This window comes from Conger conger, chromosome 1 (genome assembly GCF_963514075.1).
Source record: "Conger conger chromosome 1, fConCon1.1, whole genome shotgun sequence".
In the NCBI taxonomy this organism is placed as follows: Eukaryota; Metazoa; Chordata; class Actinopteri; order Anguilliformes; family Congridae; genus Conger; species Conger conger.
This window is the reverse complement of record NC_083760.1, coordinates 56,913,822-56,927,592: the sequence shown is the minus strand read 5'-3', so window position 1 is coordinate 56,927,592 and position 13,771 is coordinate 56,913,822. Positions and strand designations below refer to the sequence as shown.

At 40.6% G+C, this 13,771-nt stretch overlaps 1 protein-coding gene across 20 annotated transcripts in view; it reads right to left on the bottom strand.

The window, feature by feature from the left end:
• LOC133122821 (plectin-like) overlaps positions 1 to 13,771 on the bottom strand; it is a 190,058-nt gene that overhangs the window by 53,823 nt on the left and 122,464 nt on the right. For 2 of the 20 annotated variants that reach the window (XM_061233118.1, XM_061233133.1), the window contains exon 1: positions 11,915 to 12,165. The exons of the other annotated variants lie outside the window; for them this stretch is intronic. In XM_061233118.1, the coding sequence (XP_061089102.1) occupies positions 11,915 to 12,065 (151 nt within the window). In that variant the 5' untranslated portion in view covers positions 12,066 to 12,165. Of the gene's footprint in view, positions 1 to 11,914; positions 12,166 to 13,771 lie in introns of those variants that run through there. 20 annotated transcript variants of the gene reach the window in all.

The window sequence follows — 13,771 nt, the reverse complement described above, 5'->3', positions numbered from 1 at the left end:
GAAATGTCTGAGATGGAGTGATCACTTTGAACATAAGAAAAGAAAGCAGCAGTAATAAAATATAGAGGTTTCAGAAACAGACAGACTTCCACTGATGCAGTCTGGTTTTACGCTTCAGTAAGATTGACCATAAGCCATATGGGCACAACAGGCAAATGTCAAAACCTGTAGCTATCATTCACATGTGGGGATGACATCCATATACAACTATTAAAATGAAACCACAGAAAAAAAAAAAATTCCAAACGTGTACATGCACGGTTTGCCACAAATAAAAGATACTGTCTGGTTATGAAAACGCATTTAGTTGGTACATACAGCTGTGCATACCTGCAGCATTATCATATCATTCTGCTGTATGTACATCATGTAAAAACAGCACAGGCTCCCATTCTGTTTTCATTGGCCGCCATCCATTCCTAATTATAAGTGTGGCGGTCACTAGCCAATAAAGAGCGTCTAAAATACTTACACGTTTTGTAAAGGGGAGTGCCCCTCTAAGTAAGTCACAGCATGCAGAGGTGGAGGGCAGGGACTCAGACCTTCTCAGCTGTGACATTTCTCATTCTAGTAACAACAACATTCAAGTAACTATTTTTCCATCTTGTTTCTCCAAACTATATGTACACCCAGCTGTCGTAAATTGCTCAATTCAATTCATCAAGTCAGACTGTCCCAGAAGGACAGGGCTGCGCAAGAGTGCAGATGATTTAAGACTGCAGCAGGAAGCGGGCAGAGGCTAACAGCATACAGTAAGTTATGCCTTTTTCGGTCTCATTCTCCAGTCAGCTTCTGAAACCGAGTGCCCAGTGCAGCATGAAGAGTGGTTAAATATGCACCAGAAGCACCATGGCTGTGGATACCATGGAAAACTTTCTAAGCAAATATTCACAGGTTGTGTGGTTGGAAATCTCTAAACCAGGATTGCCAGTTATTTAAAAGTACCTTTCTTCCTCAGAAAAAAAAAAAAAAAAAACTGCAAGCACCCAAAAACAGCTTAACCACACAGTGCATATCAGAGCACTTCATTCACTCACTCGCCCAAGGGCACTTCTCTCTTTCTGACAGACACAAAAAGCCTCTTTGAGGCTAAGCTTCTCAAGGGTTTAAGCGTCCTCTCTCAGTGCTAGAGCTGGCCCCTGCTACACTCTGACATAAGCAAGGAATACTGTCATACCTCTTCTCTCGTCTGTGGCCTTCAGCATGCCCAGGTAGTACGCATCGTCCGAGGGGGCCCTATCCCTTCCAAAGCTACCTGAGGAAAGGTTCCTGTATCTCTGTTGGGCAGACATGCTGCTATCTTCGTGCTGCTAATGTAAATCAATAAGCTCCTCTGTTTCTCTCTTTTTTAAAAACAAGGCTGATGTTATAACTGCTTCTTCTTTTTCCCCCAGTCCACTCAGTCACCACACCGTCCCGTGGGTGTGTCGGGTCCTCGGTAGCCGCGTAACCTATAATTTCGCTCTTCTCGCCTTTCGGAGCTCTGCCCTTCTTTTCTCCCCTTTTTCACTTCTTCTTGCTGAATGACGCCTGCGAGCTACAAAGTCTGGGCCTGCCGAGCACTGATGTGCACATTCTGTGTGTGTGTGTAGTGGAGGACATCCTGGCTGGCCGGGGCTCCTCCCTGTCTCTGCGTCATCTAGGTGTGGTCAGCGGAGAGGGAGGGAGTGAGTGAGTGAGCGGGGCTGGGAGGGTGCCGGCAAGGTGTGGAGGGACAGAGCTGCCTGATGAGCAACACCCCCATCGGCTCCTCCCAGCCCAACCCACTTCCTCTGCCTGACTCACCATACAAGCCTGGCAGCGCGTCTGATGCGGCCGCATGCCACAGGAAGTTCTGCACAGGCACGCAAGGCCCTCTCTGTGCCCACACAGAACATCAAAATCAACCTATAACGGCGCTTCACTGAATATGTCTGAGAGCCAGCGTTATAACATGTGGACAGCGTGTAAGCTTGCATCTATGCCATCTTATCAGCCCCAAATGGGCTTAATCATTACCTTGTCACAACATTCCATAGAATCCCCCTCCCATCCCACTGGGAGTGGGTAATAGTTAATGAATCACAGACTGAGTATGCAAACTAATAGACATGAGACAGTGGTATTCCCACATAGCAAGACTAGACAGTCAGTCAAAACAATGTGTTTTGTTTCACTACAAAAGGGTATATACTGTATCATGAGCATAGTGTATACTGTAATATACACAATCATAAGAATAAGCATATTCGTATTATTGTCACACTACCACAACATTTGCCAGAGCCAAATATTCACATGAAGCAATTCAGGGCAAGTGCTCAAGGTTGCTCCACCCAAGCTTTCCCTCAGAAACCTTTACATCACAGGCCTGGATCCTGAACCACACCACCACACCAAGCAGGCTGCAACAGGTCACATGCATATGTCTTAAGTATGGAATCCCTTAAGACAGTAATGTGCCATAGCTCAGTCTTTAAGGATTAAAAAAGTGATATATCTGAGTATATACAACCCCACTGGCTCCGAACAACTCCTCCAATAAATAAGCGAATTTAGGAATTGATAACCTATTGTCAGATAGAGGAGCTGCTAGAGTGATTAGGCCTCCACAATAGACTTTTCTATTGTTTCCGGAGTGCCATTTTTGGTTTATGACTGCCAATTTATGCCATTCTCACATTTAAACCTCCATTGCCTGAGGAAGAAGACAATAGGAGGAAGTGGGTTTTGATATAAGAAGAGAAGAAGGCCTGTTAATTAAAATAAAGTCAAAATATGAGTGCAGTGTAGATGTTTTAAGGAGGCGTGCCACATGTGCCAACGATAACGTTTCAGCACTAAAAATAAAAAGATTTTTTTTATTAACTTTTACGTACTGTAGACACAGGAGTCTTGGTTCCTACAGCACTCTGAAAATTTTAATACAGTTCAGGAAAACTAGAGTTAAAATTAAAGTTAACAATAGCAGCACATTCATTAATATCCTCAAAATGTGATAAATCGATATCCTAAATATATAGATAGCAAACCGGTTTGGTAGCTACTTGCCATTGCCTTCATAATTAAAGATAAATTTGTCATTACAAAAAACCTTTTTTAATCAAGTTTTGCCCATTTGGTCATTGAATATTTTTTCAACACTGAGAAAAGGTTTGAAAGATGACCTTCTGATAAAGAGCGGTGTTTCACACACCATCTCTTCAATGCTGGTTGCCTTTGCTATTGTCACTGGGTAGAAACAGGTTTACACCTACACCTATTGCATTACTTCCTAAGATGTGACGCAAGAGAAAGGCCAATTGGCAAACATCTCTTTTCATTCCTTACTCCAAGCTCACAGGATGGTTCCTCCAAACTCATTGGACGGTTTGCTGTAGAGCGTAGTTGGTGGCTTCTCTGGTGCCATCCATTTACTGTAGTTATTGAGCACTGAACCAGAAGGCATCCATTAAATACACCTATAATCCGCACTTGCAGCCAGCAGCCAAGATTTCATTACGGATCTGAGTAAAGCAAGAGGGAAAGTGGAGGGGGTGGGGAGATTGGTGAGCTCCATGGATTGAAGGGATTTACCTGCTCTGTCACAGTCACCACACAATGCAGCCATAAGTATACCGCTTCACACCACTGGCACAGACGCTACAGTATGAGAAAGCAAATGATGATACTGATGTTGGATCTACATTTGTAAGCATTCCTATGGTTTCTCTTTGTGTGTGACTGAGAAAAAGCCATTCAGAGTCTCATTTCCTCATATGCATAGCAATACCCTTTAATCTTTTCCACACCAAGGGAATTGATAGTCACATGAGGTAGATATTAGGGAACTGGGGCTTGCAACCAGAACACTACAGGTTCAAATCCCAGACAGATCTTTTTCATTTCACTTTAAATTTTAAATTTCACTCATTTCACTCTGAAAATAATTAATTACCCATGGGTAATTATACCCAAGGGTATAAAATGACAAGAAGAAACATGTCCTGTAAGCTCTCCCTAGTTATCTAGTCTCCCTAGATAAGGAAGCTCAGCCAATTAATAAAAGATATCGCAATTTCCTATCTCGCACAAAGTGAGTCCATAATGAGCAATATAAAACAACAGGAGGCATTTTCCGAGATTAACTAGGGTTTGTTCCTCGAGGTCGTGTACTATCTTTAGAAGGCCCTGTTGACTTAAGAGTTACATATAGCAAGCAAAATCACAGGAGGAAAACACTCAAAAGCATTTTATTTTACCCTGTGCTCAAATGGAGTAGAAGGAAGATGGAGAAAAGACTGAACTCAAACTTTCTGCCGTTGCCTGTTTGGACATGAAGCAGTACGAACAAGCCATCCACCAATAGGCAGAGATGTACCTTCTGTTTAACTACAGCTTCACTGACATGAGACACACCTTAGGTAATAGTGTTGTAGTTCCATACAATGTCTGGGCAGGTGAAGGAATTAGGGAGGGGCAGGGCTCAACAGAAAAAAAGAACACGTTACCTACAACAGGCCAATTAGCCGGAGTACACACTGTACCTGCAGAGATCTCAAATACCTGCTGTATGGCATGGACGATTTGCAGTTGCATAGCAGCACAGATTGGGAAACTGTTGCTGACACAGTACTGTGCAAAAGTCTTAGGCACCTATAAGATTGCACAGATTATAAGATCTGCACAGATAAGATTATTTAAAAAATAATTCAATTAAAGGTCCTAAATAAACGTACTATACATTTTACATTACATTTTAGTAATTTGGCAGAATAGTTCAAAACTGAATCAAATCAATATTTTTTGTGACCACCCTTCAACGTTAAAACTGCATCACTTCTCTGAGATATAGAACTGCAGGACAGCGTTGGCTAAGACAATCAGCAGGGATGTTGTTCCATGCATGTTGGAGAACTTGCCACAGTTCTTCTGCAGACTTTGGTTGGCTCCTTGCTTCTGATCTCAGACAGCCTTGATCAAGTTTTCATGTAAAAAGTAGTCAATTGCTTACAGAAATATGTTACTTTTAAAAATTATAATACAAGCATTAAATCTTTTGGAAAATTAATATTTGGAAATCTCAAATGCGTTCTTTTATACTAACACACAAAAAAACCCCCATATATATAATAAAGTCTAGGGTGCCTAAGACTTCTGCAAAGTCCCTTTTTCAAAGCAATAAAAATGGGGGGGGGGGGGTATTTTATTGAACTAATTTTACAGGTTTCATAAATAGAAAATATGAAAATGGAATGGTGAAGAATGAAGTGAAAATGAAGCAAGACTTGGAATGAATGTATTGAATGAACATGAACAACATTAAATTAGGCGGTTGTGCACTGGAGACAATGCCTAATAAAGGTGTAAGACCACTGACAAATGAGAGGACCACGTGATGTCCTACTGAATGGAATGTATCCTTGAGGTTAATTCAAACATTTTTAAACCCTCAGGTTGCAAGTCAGAACAGTCTTCTCTGATGAGATTTTACATAAAAATGTTAAGCCTTTAAGTAAAAAAAAAAAGATAAGACGAAAAACGACCGATGCATTCAGGCTCCCTGAGAATATATGCCATTGTGAGAGGAAATAAGTTAACAGAGTGACAAAAAAGCAGCAAAAGTTAATTGAAAAAGTGACATGCTACAATGTGGGGGGAAACAAATCAATCTCTTTGAAGCTAACACTCAACTTTTGACAGATTTTGAAAGCTTACCCTAGAGCTACTCTCTTGAATATGGTACTTGTTTCGCTGCGAGGGGGGAAAACCTGCTAGCCTTGGATATTAACTCTAGCAGCCCTGAAACCTCAGCCATTTAAGTGAAAATCTGTTAGCACCACCTCAGTTACCCTCTCTGAAGCTCCAAGCACAAAATGTTGGGTTAATGTATGGAGGCACAGTGTCTCCATACTCCTGCACAGAGAGTCTTCTTCAGGCAGACCCCTCATCAGGCCTCTATCATTATGGTCCCCATTCCCAGATGCTGTCAAAGGGAGAACCCGACTGCACTTTCCTTGCTTTTTACAGCACCCCAACCCAACTTTAGCCCTCAAATGGGCTTGGAGTGCTTTCGTCAATGACTTTTCCATAGCTTGAAACCTTGTAAACCGGGCAATCTGAAGCACATCTGTGAGAAACCAAGTCAGTGAAAAATATATAATATTATTGATCTTTCTGGATATTCATCATTTGGATTCATAGATTTATGGTATTTCTGACACAACAACTGACTCTTTGAACACTGAAAATGAATAATTAATTGCATTTGTATGTTACCTGGAATCACTTTAAGGAATCTCAGTGCCCTATTCAATCTCAAATTGTATATCATACTTCAGTTAAAAATACATGCAAAATGACCAAGTTAAAGGTTTTTCCTCAGAGAAAAATGGGAGTAGACCATTTTGTGGGTTTACGAATTCATTGTATATCTGAGATTATTTTGCTGTGCTGTTTTCACAAAGCAGGGAGCCGATTTAAAGTAACAGATCTGACTGCAGATTTTTGAAGTTTGAACATCAACCTTCACTCTCTAGTCTACGATTACACTATCCGTAATGTTTCCACCTGAGTACAGTAATGTACTGAACTAGTACCCTCAAGTCACAGACTTGTTAAAACAACAAAATTCTTTCCCAGCCATTTTTTAAAACCCTCCATGACTCATGAAATCCACAATTTGAAAAGTATGAAAAAAGGTATTTTGCAAATGTCTTCTGCAATAAGTCATACTGAACTCTGTCAACTGATCAGCTATGCAAAGCTTTGGATTTTCAAACGAACGAATCCTCCACATCCTTGGATCCTCGGAACGCTTTATAAATGAGCCGTTAAAGATGAAGAGCTCAAGAATAAGACCGCTCTGAGACAAGCTATTCGACTTGGATCCTGTTCCCCAGACTACAGTACCACCAGCTCAATACCTTTAGATTTCCCAGAGCTGACACAGACTCTGACAACTGCAGGCAATGCAGCAATACAAGGCCTTCCCCCCTCCACATACAGCTGCAGTCCTGCGTGTTTGTGAACACCAAGGTGGTGCCACTTCTGCTGCACCACCCGCCGCACAACATCTTGAGAAAAGTCCCAATGCGGCGTGAGCCATGGGCAGCCCGGCTGAGGTAACGTAGGAGAGCCAAGCTCAGCTGGGAAACTCAGAAAAACTGAGTGACCACAGGCTTTCTCTGGAGACCCCAGAAAAAGGCTTATTATTACATAATCTACAGCTGCTTATTATAAGGCCACGCAGAACCCCTCCTTATCCCGAACCAGATACTGCATTTTTCCATTGCAGAGAAGAAATAAAGCACCGATTGTTGTATTGCATGTGGCACGTTATGGAATATATGTCTTATTTTTCCCAATATTGTTGGCTCTTTGACTGTACATTGACTGTACATGCGTCATGGGCTTAGCCGTGTCAGGGTCTGCCCATACATATCTTTGGGAGAATTTCCAGAATCCTGGTATCTCCCAAGAGATTTTAGCTGCTCTGCCTACACTCAACAAAAAAGGAGTAGGTTTTGGGGGGTGGGGGAACTTCTCCATGTAAATCTGCCAAGAACTTCTTGTATGTTTCAAACAGGATATGTACAAAATTAACCCCAATGTATTCACAGAACAGTCTTTATTTGTTAGACTAAGTTTAATAGTGGTTATTTCCACACTACAGAATGTGGAAAAAGCGAAAAAGATAGTATAAATCATTATGAAACTCTGGGATAAATAACAAAGGAACATTCTTATGTAAATAATGTAATGTACACCCACAGCTCGACACCATCAATCTCCAAATGGACACAACTTGTAATACTGTGATTTGGGTTGCAGTTTCAAATCCGAGGTGGGCACTCCCACTGTAGTCTTGGACAATAACCTAACCAGAACTGTTACAGTAACAGTCCAGCTCCATTACATACATTTCCACAGTATATAGAAATGTGAGCCTCAGAACAAGGGAATTTTCTAAGCAAATGTCAAAATAATAAAAAATAGCTGGTCTTCTCAACCAAACCTTATTGACAACCAATGGGATTTATCTAGCTCTCCTTAAACTCATTATCACTCTCAGAAGTGAGGAGATAAGGATAATTGGTTCAACCAAGACACTGAGTTAATAAGTGCAAGTTGTGACCCAGTCACTAGTCAGGTCCCAGGTTCAGAGGCATGGTTTTGGACAGATCCGTGGGTGACACTCAAATGTAGCATCTGCTGACATGCGATGCTTTGCAGATGTTAAAGGTGATGGGGCCTTGTTCCAGGAGGTGACCCGGAAGAGAAAGATGCAATCAGGGTCCATAGGAGAAATACCTACACATCATCACCCTATGCTCCAGCCCAGTCTGATGAGGTCACATTTCTAGAACTATGGCTCATCCTTCTGAGACAAGGTCATTGGGTGTGGTCTTTGTCTAAACATCACATGCTTCCCTTTGTGTCTGACCTCTGACAGACTCCTTAAAACAAAGCCCATGAGGTGAATAATCCATGACTTACCTGGCCAACGAGATCCATTATGTCAATCAACAAGCAGTTAGAACATTCCAGTCACATCTGGTTTCTAACTGCAAAAATAATACATGACTGGTTTACTTCCTTTAATCAGATAGGGGAACTCTTGGTCTTGATAAAGAAATGTGTCTCATGTTCTTGGAGCATAGTTGTGGATTGAACATAAAAGCAGGTTTTTTTGGAAACACGATCCCCAGGTTACTGGCACAGTGATCTTGGGGAATGTCTTTTTTCATGATAAAACAAAGCAGAGGACAGAGAAGGGAAAGGAAAATGTCCCAGTAGGTTTTATTTGGAAAGCTGGAGGCAGCAGAGTGCTGCTCGTTCCTGCCAGGGTGCGGCTGCCTGCCCATCCCTTCAGACAGGGGAAGCCATCTCCCTGAGGAGCCTCCCTCTCTCCCTCTCGCACCTCCCCCGTGCGTGTGGGAGCGTGTGGAGGCAGGCTGCCCCGCCCGTGGATTGGAATGCTATTATGAAAAAGGAAAAAAAAAAAAGGGGGGAAGAAAATAGTGCACACACCTACACAGTAACTCCGTGTCTCCAAGGAAGAAGTGGCATTGGACCATGAGAGGCTACGCCCGGAAAGCCAGCGATAAGAACTTGGACCCTGGGGGCTCGGGTGCTAGCTGGCACATGTACATTGCCCCTGCATGTGCGCAAGGTTGTTGTCTTGGGCGTATGCTTATGTAGGAAGCAAACTCCAATGATCGTATTATCCTCAAACCAAGGATTATAATGTGTTTGTGTTTTCTGACGGTCAGAAAATTGTGTTTGGTGAATGCAGCTTAAGTACTGCTTTTTGGAGAGCAAAATTTGTATTACATCAAAACAGACAATTCCACTTTTTCACACACAAAATGGTCAAATGTTAATAGTTTTATTTCATGTAATTGTTTTCATTCATTTTTACCTTGGTTCAAGTTTCAGCTAGCAAATGTGAACTATTCTGAACATCAAGATCTTAAATTGCCTTTATGAAGAATAGCTTGGGATTTCAAAGTTTTGTAATCATATTGAAGCCATTACTACCATTTTCACCACTCATAATTAGAAAGAAGTCATTGAACTCCAGACTCAGAGAAGTACATTCATTTTGGCTGATGAATATAAAAATGGCAACCTGGAATCAGTGTGGAAATCTGAAACTATTTTCATTCCACTTGTATATACCTGTTCAATCAAAGGGCGGATGAACTCAAGTTGCTCAATAAACTGGCTCCCTCTGCTGGAGACTATTACATACTGCAAGGCGGCTCATTTAATGTGGCAGGACACAGCGTGTGCATTGGACCGAGTTGCAGGTAAGCATGATTTTACAGTATAGCACTATACAAGTTAGTACAAAAATACTTAGTACTCCAGTTACCAGTGAGTGGCCATACAGTCATTATTTTAGTCCTAAAATGAGTTTTCACTTCATTTCTGATGACCAGAGCAATCCTTCAGTTCATTCTTGAATTTTATATTTTACATCTGGTCGGTCTATGTTCAGTCAGTACTGCCAAAGCTTGATATTTAATAGTCTGTGCAAATGTGGAAAAGGGAAATGTGAGAAGGGTTTCTATGGCAACAGACCCAAACACACAAGCTACAGCAGCAAGCACACCAGTCTTACTCATTTCTGTAATTTTAGACACCGTGGTTTGGACCACATGCCTGTCGATGTCTGACTCCCCAGTTACAGGGCTGCCCACACCTTGTATTTCCTGTGATTGATAATCTCAACACAGCACAGTCTCAACCAAACCTTATTTCGTTTGAAGACAAGCATCACTATTAACCTAAATATAGTAAAATAACCCCAACACAACACTATCTATTCTTTTAAAATAAGCAAAATAATCAAACTCTATGAAGACAAATATTTGTGTTTTTAAACTGCCACCTCACAAACTGGTTTTGTTTGTTAAATCAGGCATGGCGCACTTGTATGAGCTTGTCGTATGAAAAACATATGATAAAAACACAAAAGTGCTCTTGTATGAGGCACATTGAAATTAATTAATTTCCTTTACCCTTAGAGATGCAGGTGAGGGGGGTTGCCACTAGGTGGAGCCCAAACTAAGGTAAGTCTACCCAGCCAATGGTTCACTAAGCAATGTTCCTTTTATTTGAAATTATTCTTTTCTGGAATCAATTAAATTCATACTAACAATAAGTACAGTAAAGAGATAATCTGATGGCATACTACTCCCCCATGTAAGTGACTCGAAGGGTGAAGAAAATAATCCAACACACTTCAGGAAATAGTTATGTTCTGTTTGAACTTTAGGAACCTTATGAACATTCAGTTAAATATTTTAAAAGGCTAACTATTACAGCAAGTGCGTGCATTCACTGGAAACTTACAGACCCACAGCTGAGAGCTAACCAAAATATAAGATAATTGTGAAATACAGCCAAGCATTAAGTCGTTCTTGCTATTTGAACTTGGTATTTAGATTTTACAGTATTATTGTTTCTTGAAGACATCCAAAAATGACACAAACTTGACTGAATCAATTTGAACATGGATGTACAGTAAGTTAACATACTGCGTAGTTTACCAACTCAACTTGGTAAACTACTTAAAGTAATATACCATCATCCATATATGCTGGACAGTAATCTATAGCCTGCTATATTAAGTGTAAACACTGCTGTGATATCTGAGCTGCAGCTACTACAGACAGTTTAGCATGGAAGACTACAGTTCTCTCGGACTCAACTGGCTTTGGTTCATGTGCATTTTCCTGACATCAGAAATCCCACCCTAGAGGAAAGCCCCTGCCAAAATCATTGATGGAACTCATTTGTGATGCTTGTGATAGAAGACCAACTTTCTGTTCTACTTTAAATATTTGTTGTGGGACAAAGATTGGCTCGAAGTAACTGGAAGCAAACCACATGTGTATACATAAACAGTGTCCAAGTTCGATGATAATAACCAAGTAATCTCTCTCACGCTCTTTCTTTCTCTCTCTCTCTCTCTCTCTCTCTCTCTCAAAAATATATAAAAAAATATACAGGGTAGTGGAAATTCGTATGATGATAAAGATCTATAAAAGGCTATTTTATCTTATTTATAGCATCCCTCCCATATCAATCTAACATAATTATTGCATGGTGAGAATAATTACCATTAAGTACAAACACAACATACGGTTATCCCTGGTTTCTGTAAATCATGCTTAATTTCAAGTCAAATGAAAATGATTCACTATACAAATCTGGAAGCCTTCTAATAACATATGCTATGATGGGCTAGCCATTGCAATCTTTAAGACAATTTTTAATTATTACCAGCTGATGTTATCCATGAATTTAAGACTACAATTCATGGGTAAGACTACAAATGAGCTGTCGCGCTTTATAAATTCCCTCAAACGGTTAAACCCGATCTGGTGAACGCCCACTTGTTTAAACTCCTCCTCCACACCATTTCGCGAGTCCGGCAACTCACCTGCACAACACATTTTGTTGTATAAAAAAGCGCTTCTTTCTTCACAGCCGATTTCATTGAGATAGTTTTCCCGTTCGTATAGTGTTTCGCTGTTAAATGCGCAATACCAAGACGTTGCGCCACTGGGAACATCAGGAGTGCCCGTCGCCATCTCCCTAAAGTTAAACTACAGAGTTCAGAAACACGTTCTTTCGTAGTAAACTCGCTTCGAGGGGGAAGGCTACGGCTATTCAGTTGCGTGCTCCCTCTCCTCCCAAGCTGTTCGACATTTGCGAGAGCGAAAAAAAAACATGGAACCGTATCCAATTGCAGACGGTCAAATTTTCTTTCACGTTTCAAAGCCCTGCCCCTTTATAGTCCGTTATAGCACGAAAGAATAAGACCCGACTCTGTTTAATGCCTCCCCGTCAGAATTAAACAGATAGCTTTCGTAAGTTGATTCATGTTGCTGCTATTTTCAAGTTCATGACAGCCCGTTTCATCTTCCAGTAGCCTATTTTATTTCAGAAACCAACAGGCAGTTTTTTTTTTTTTTGTTTGTAACGAATATAGACTTATCGTACAATTTATATACAAGGAAGGTACTGTAGACTTATCACATCATGGTAAGGAGACATCCGTGCTTGAAATGTAGCTTAAGCACAGTGCAGCTAGGCGGACGGTTGCACGCACGAATGTCTTCTGTGAGAGGACACACGCTAGCGACGCGTTTACTTGTGTTTATTCATGACAATTCTTACTGTCATGCTAGCATTAATTAGCCTAACCGTAACCGTACACTACGTAACACTATTTAATCAAGCCATTTATAATTATCTTAATTATTACCACCTACTTAAATCAGAAAAGGATGGTGTTTTCTTGTAATTCAATGTATTAAACATTTTATTTTACGCCTGTAAGACTTTAAAATAAACACGGACAAAAACACTGCAGGAATTAAGAAAATGTCTTGGTGTTTTGTAGAAAACGTTATTTTATGACTGGAAATAAGAACATAATTTCTACGCAAAACTCTTTAACGTCTTTTTCAGCATTGCATACTGCATAATTTGTACATTATTCCAATGTACTTTGCAGTTTTACATGTGGAATTCATATACAATAGAAGTGTCTGCAGTAGGGTGTGTCAGATTCTTGAGCACTTTCTCATGTACATAGTTCTTCTTATCTGATGGTATCTTCTAGAGAATTTCCATGGTAGGATTATTCCTGCAAATATAGAACCTGTCTGGAAAATAGCAGGTATTTACCTCTCAGGTTACATTCCATTGTATACGACAGGTAATTGGACCATAAATATGTGTACTGAAATCATTCACTTGGTCAGAAATCTTGTGAATAAAATACAGCTATTTTAGGGATCTTATTTGACATTATACATGTGCCATGGTAACATACAATGCAGGAACTGCTAACTGACAACTGTTAAATCATCAGCTCTCAAGCAGATTATTTCAGAGCTGACGATTTAACAGTTGTCAGTTCCTGTATTGTCTGCTACCATGTCTACATTGTATGTTACCATGACCAAACAATTCCGTTTTCATAATACTCTGATTATATCCTCCTTGTCTGTTTCTAAGACATACAGCAAGCTGTGCCATCCCGCCAAAAGCCGACCTTGCAGGCTTGCATGAATCTAGGGCCATGTAAGTTTGTAAGTGCTCAATGGACTAACCATATATGCTAAAATCTTGCTAACACTTACATATTTGTTCATATGGATCACTGGCAGGTCATTCAGTCAAAATAACATTTTGACAACACAGGGAGTGCTTGCAACCATGAATTTAGTCCCCCACGCCATGCTTTGGGTATTTTACAGCAACAAACAGAGGATTAGAAGCAAAATCT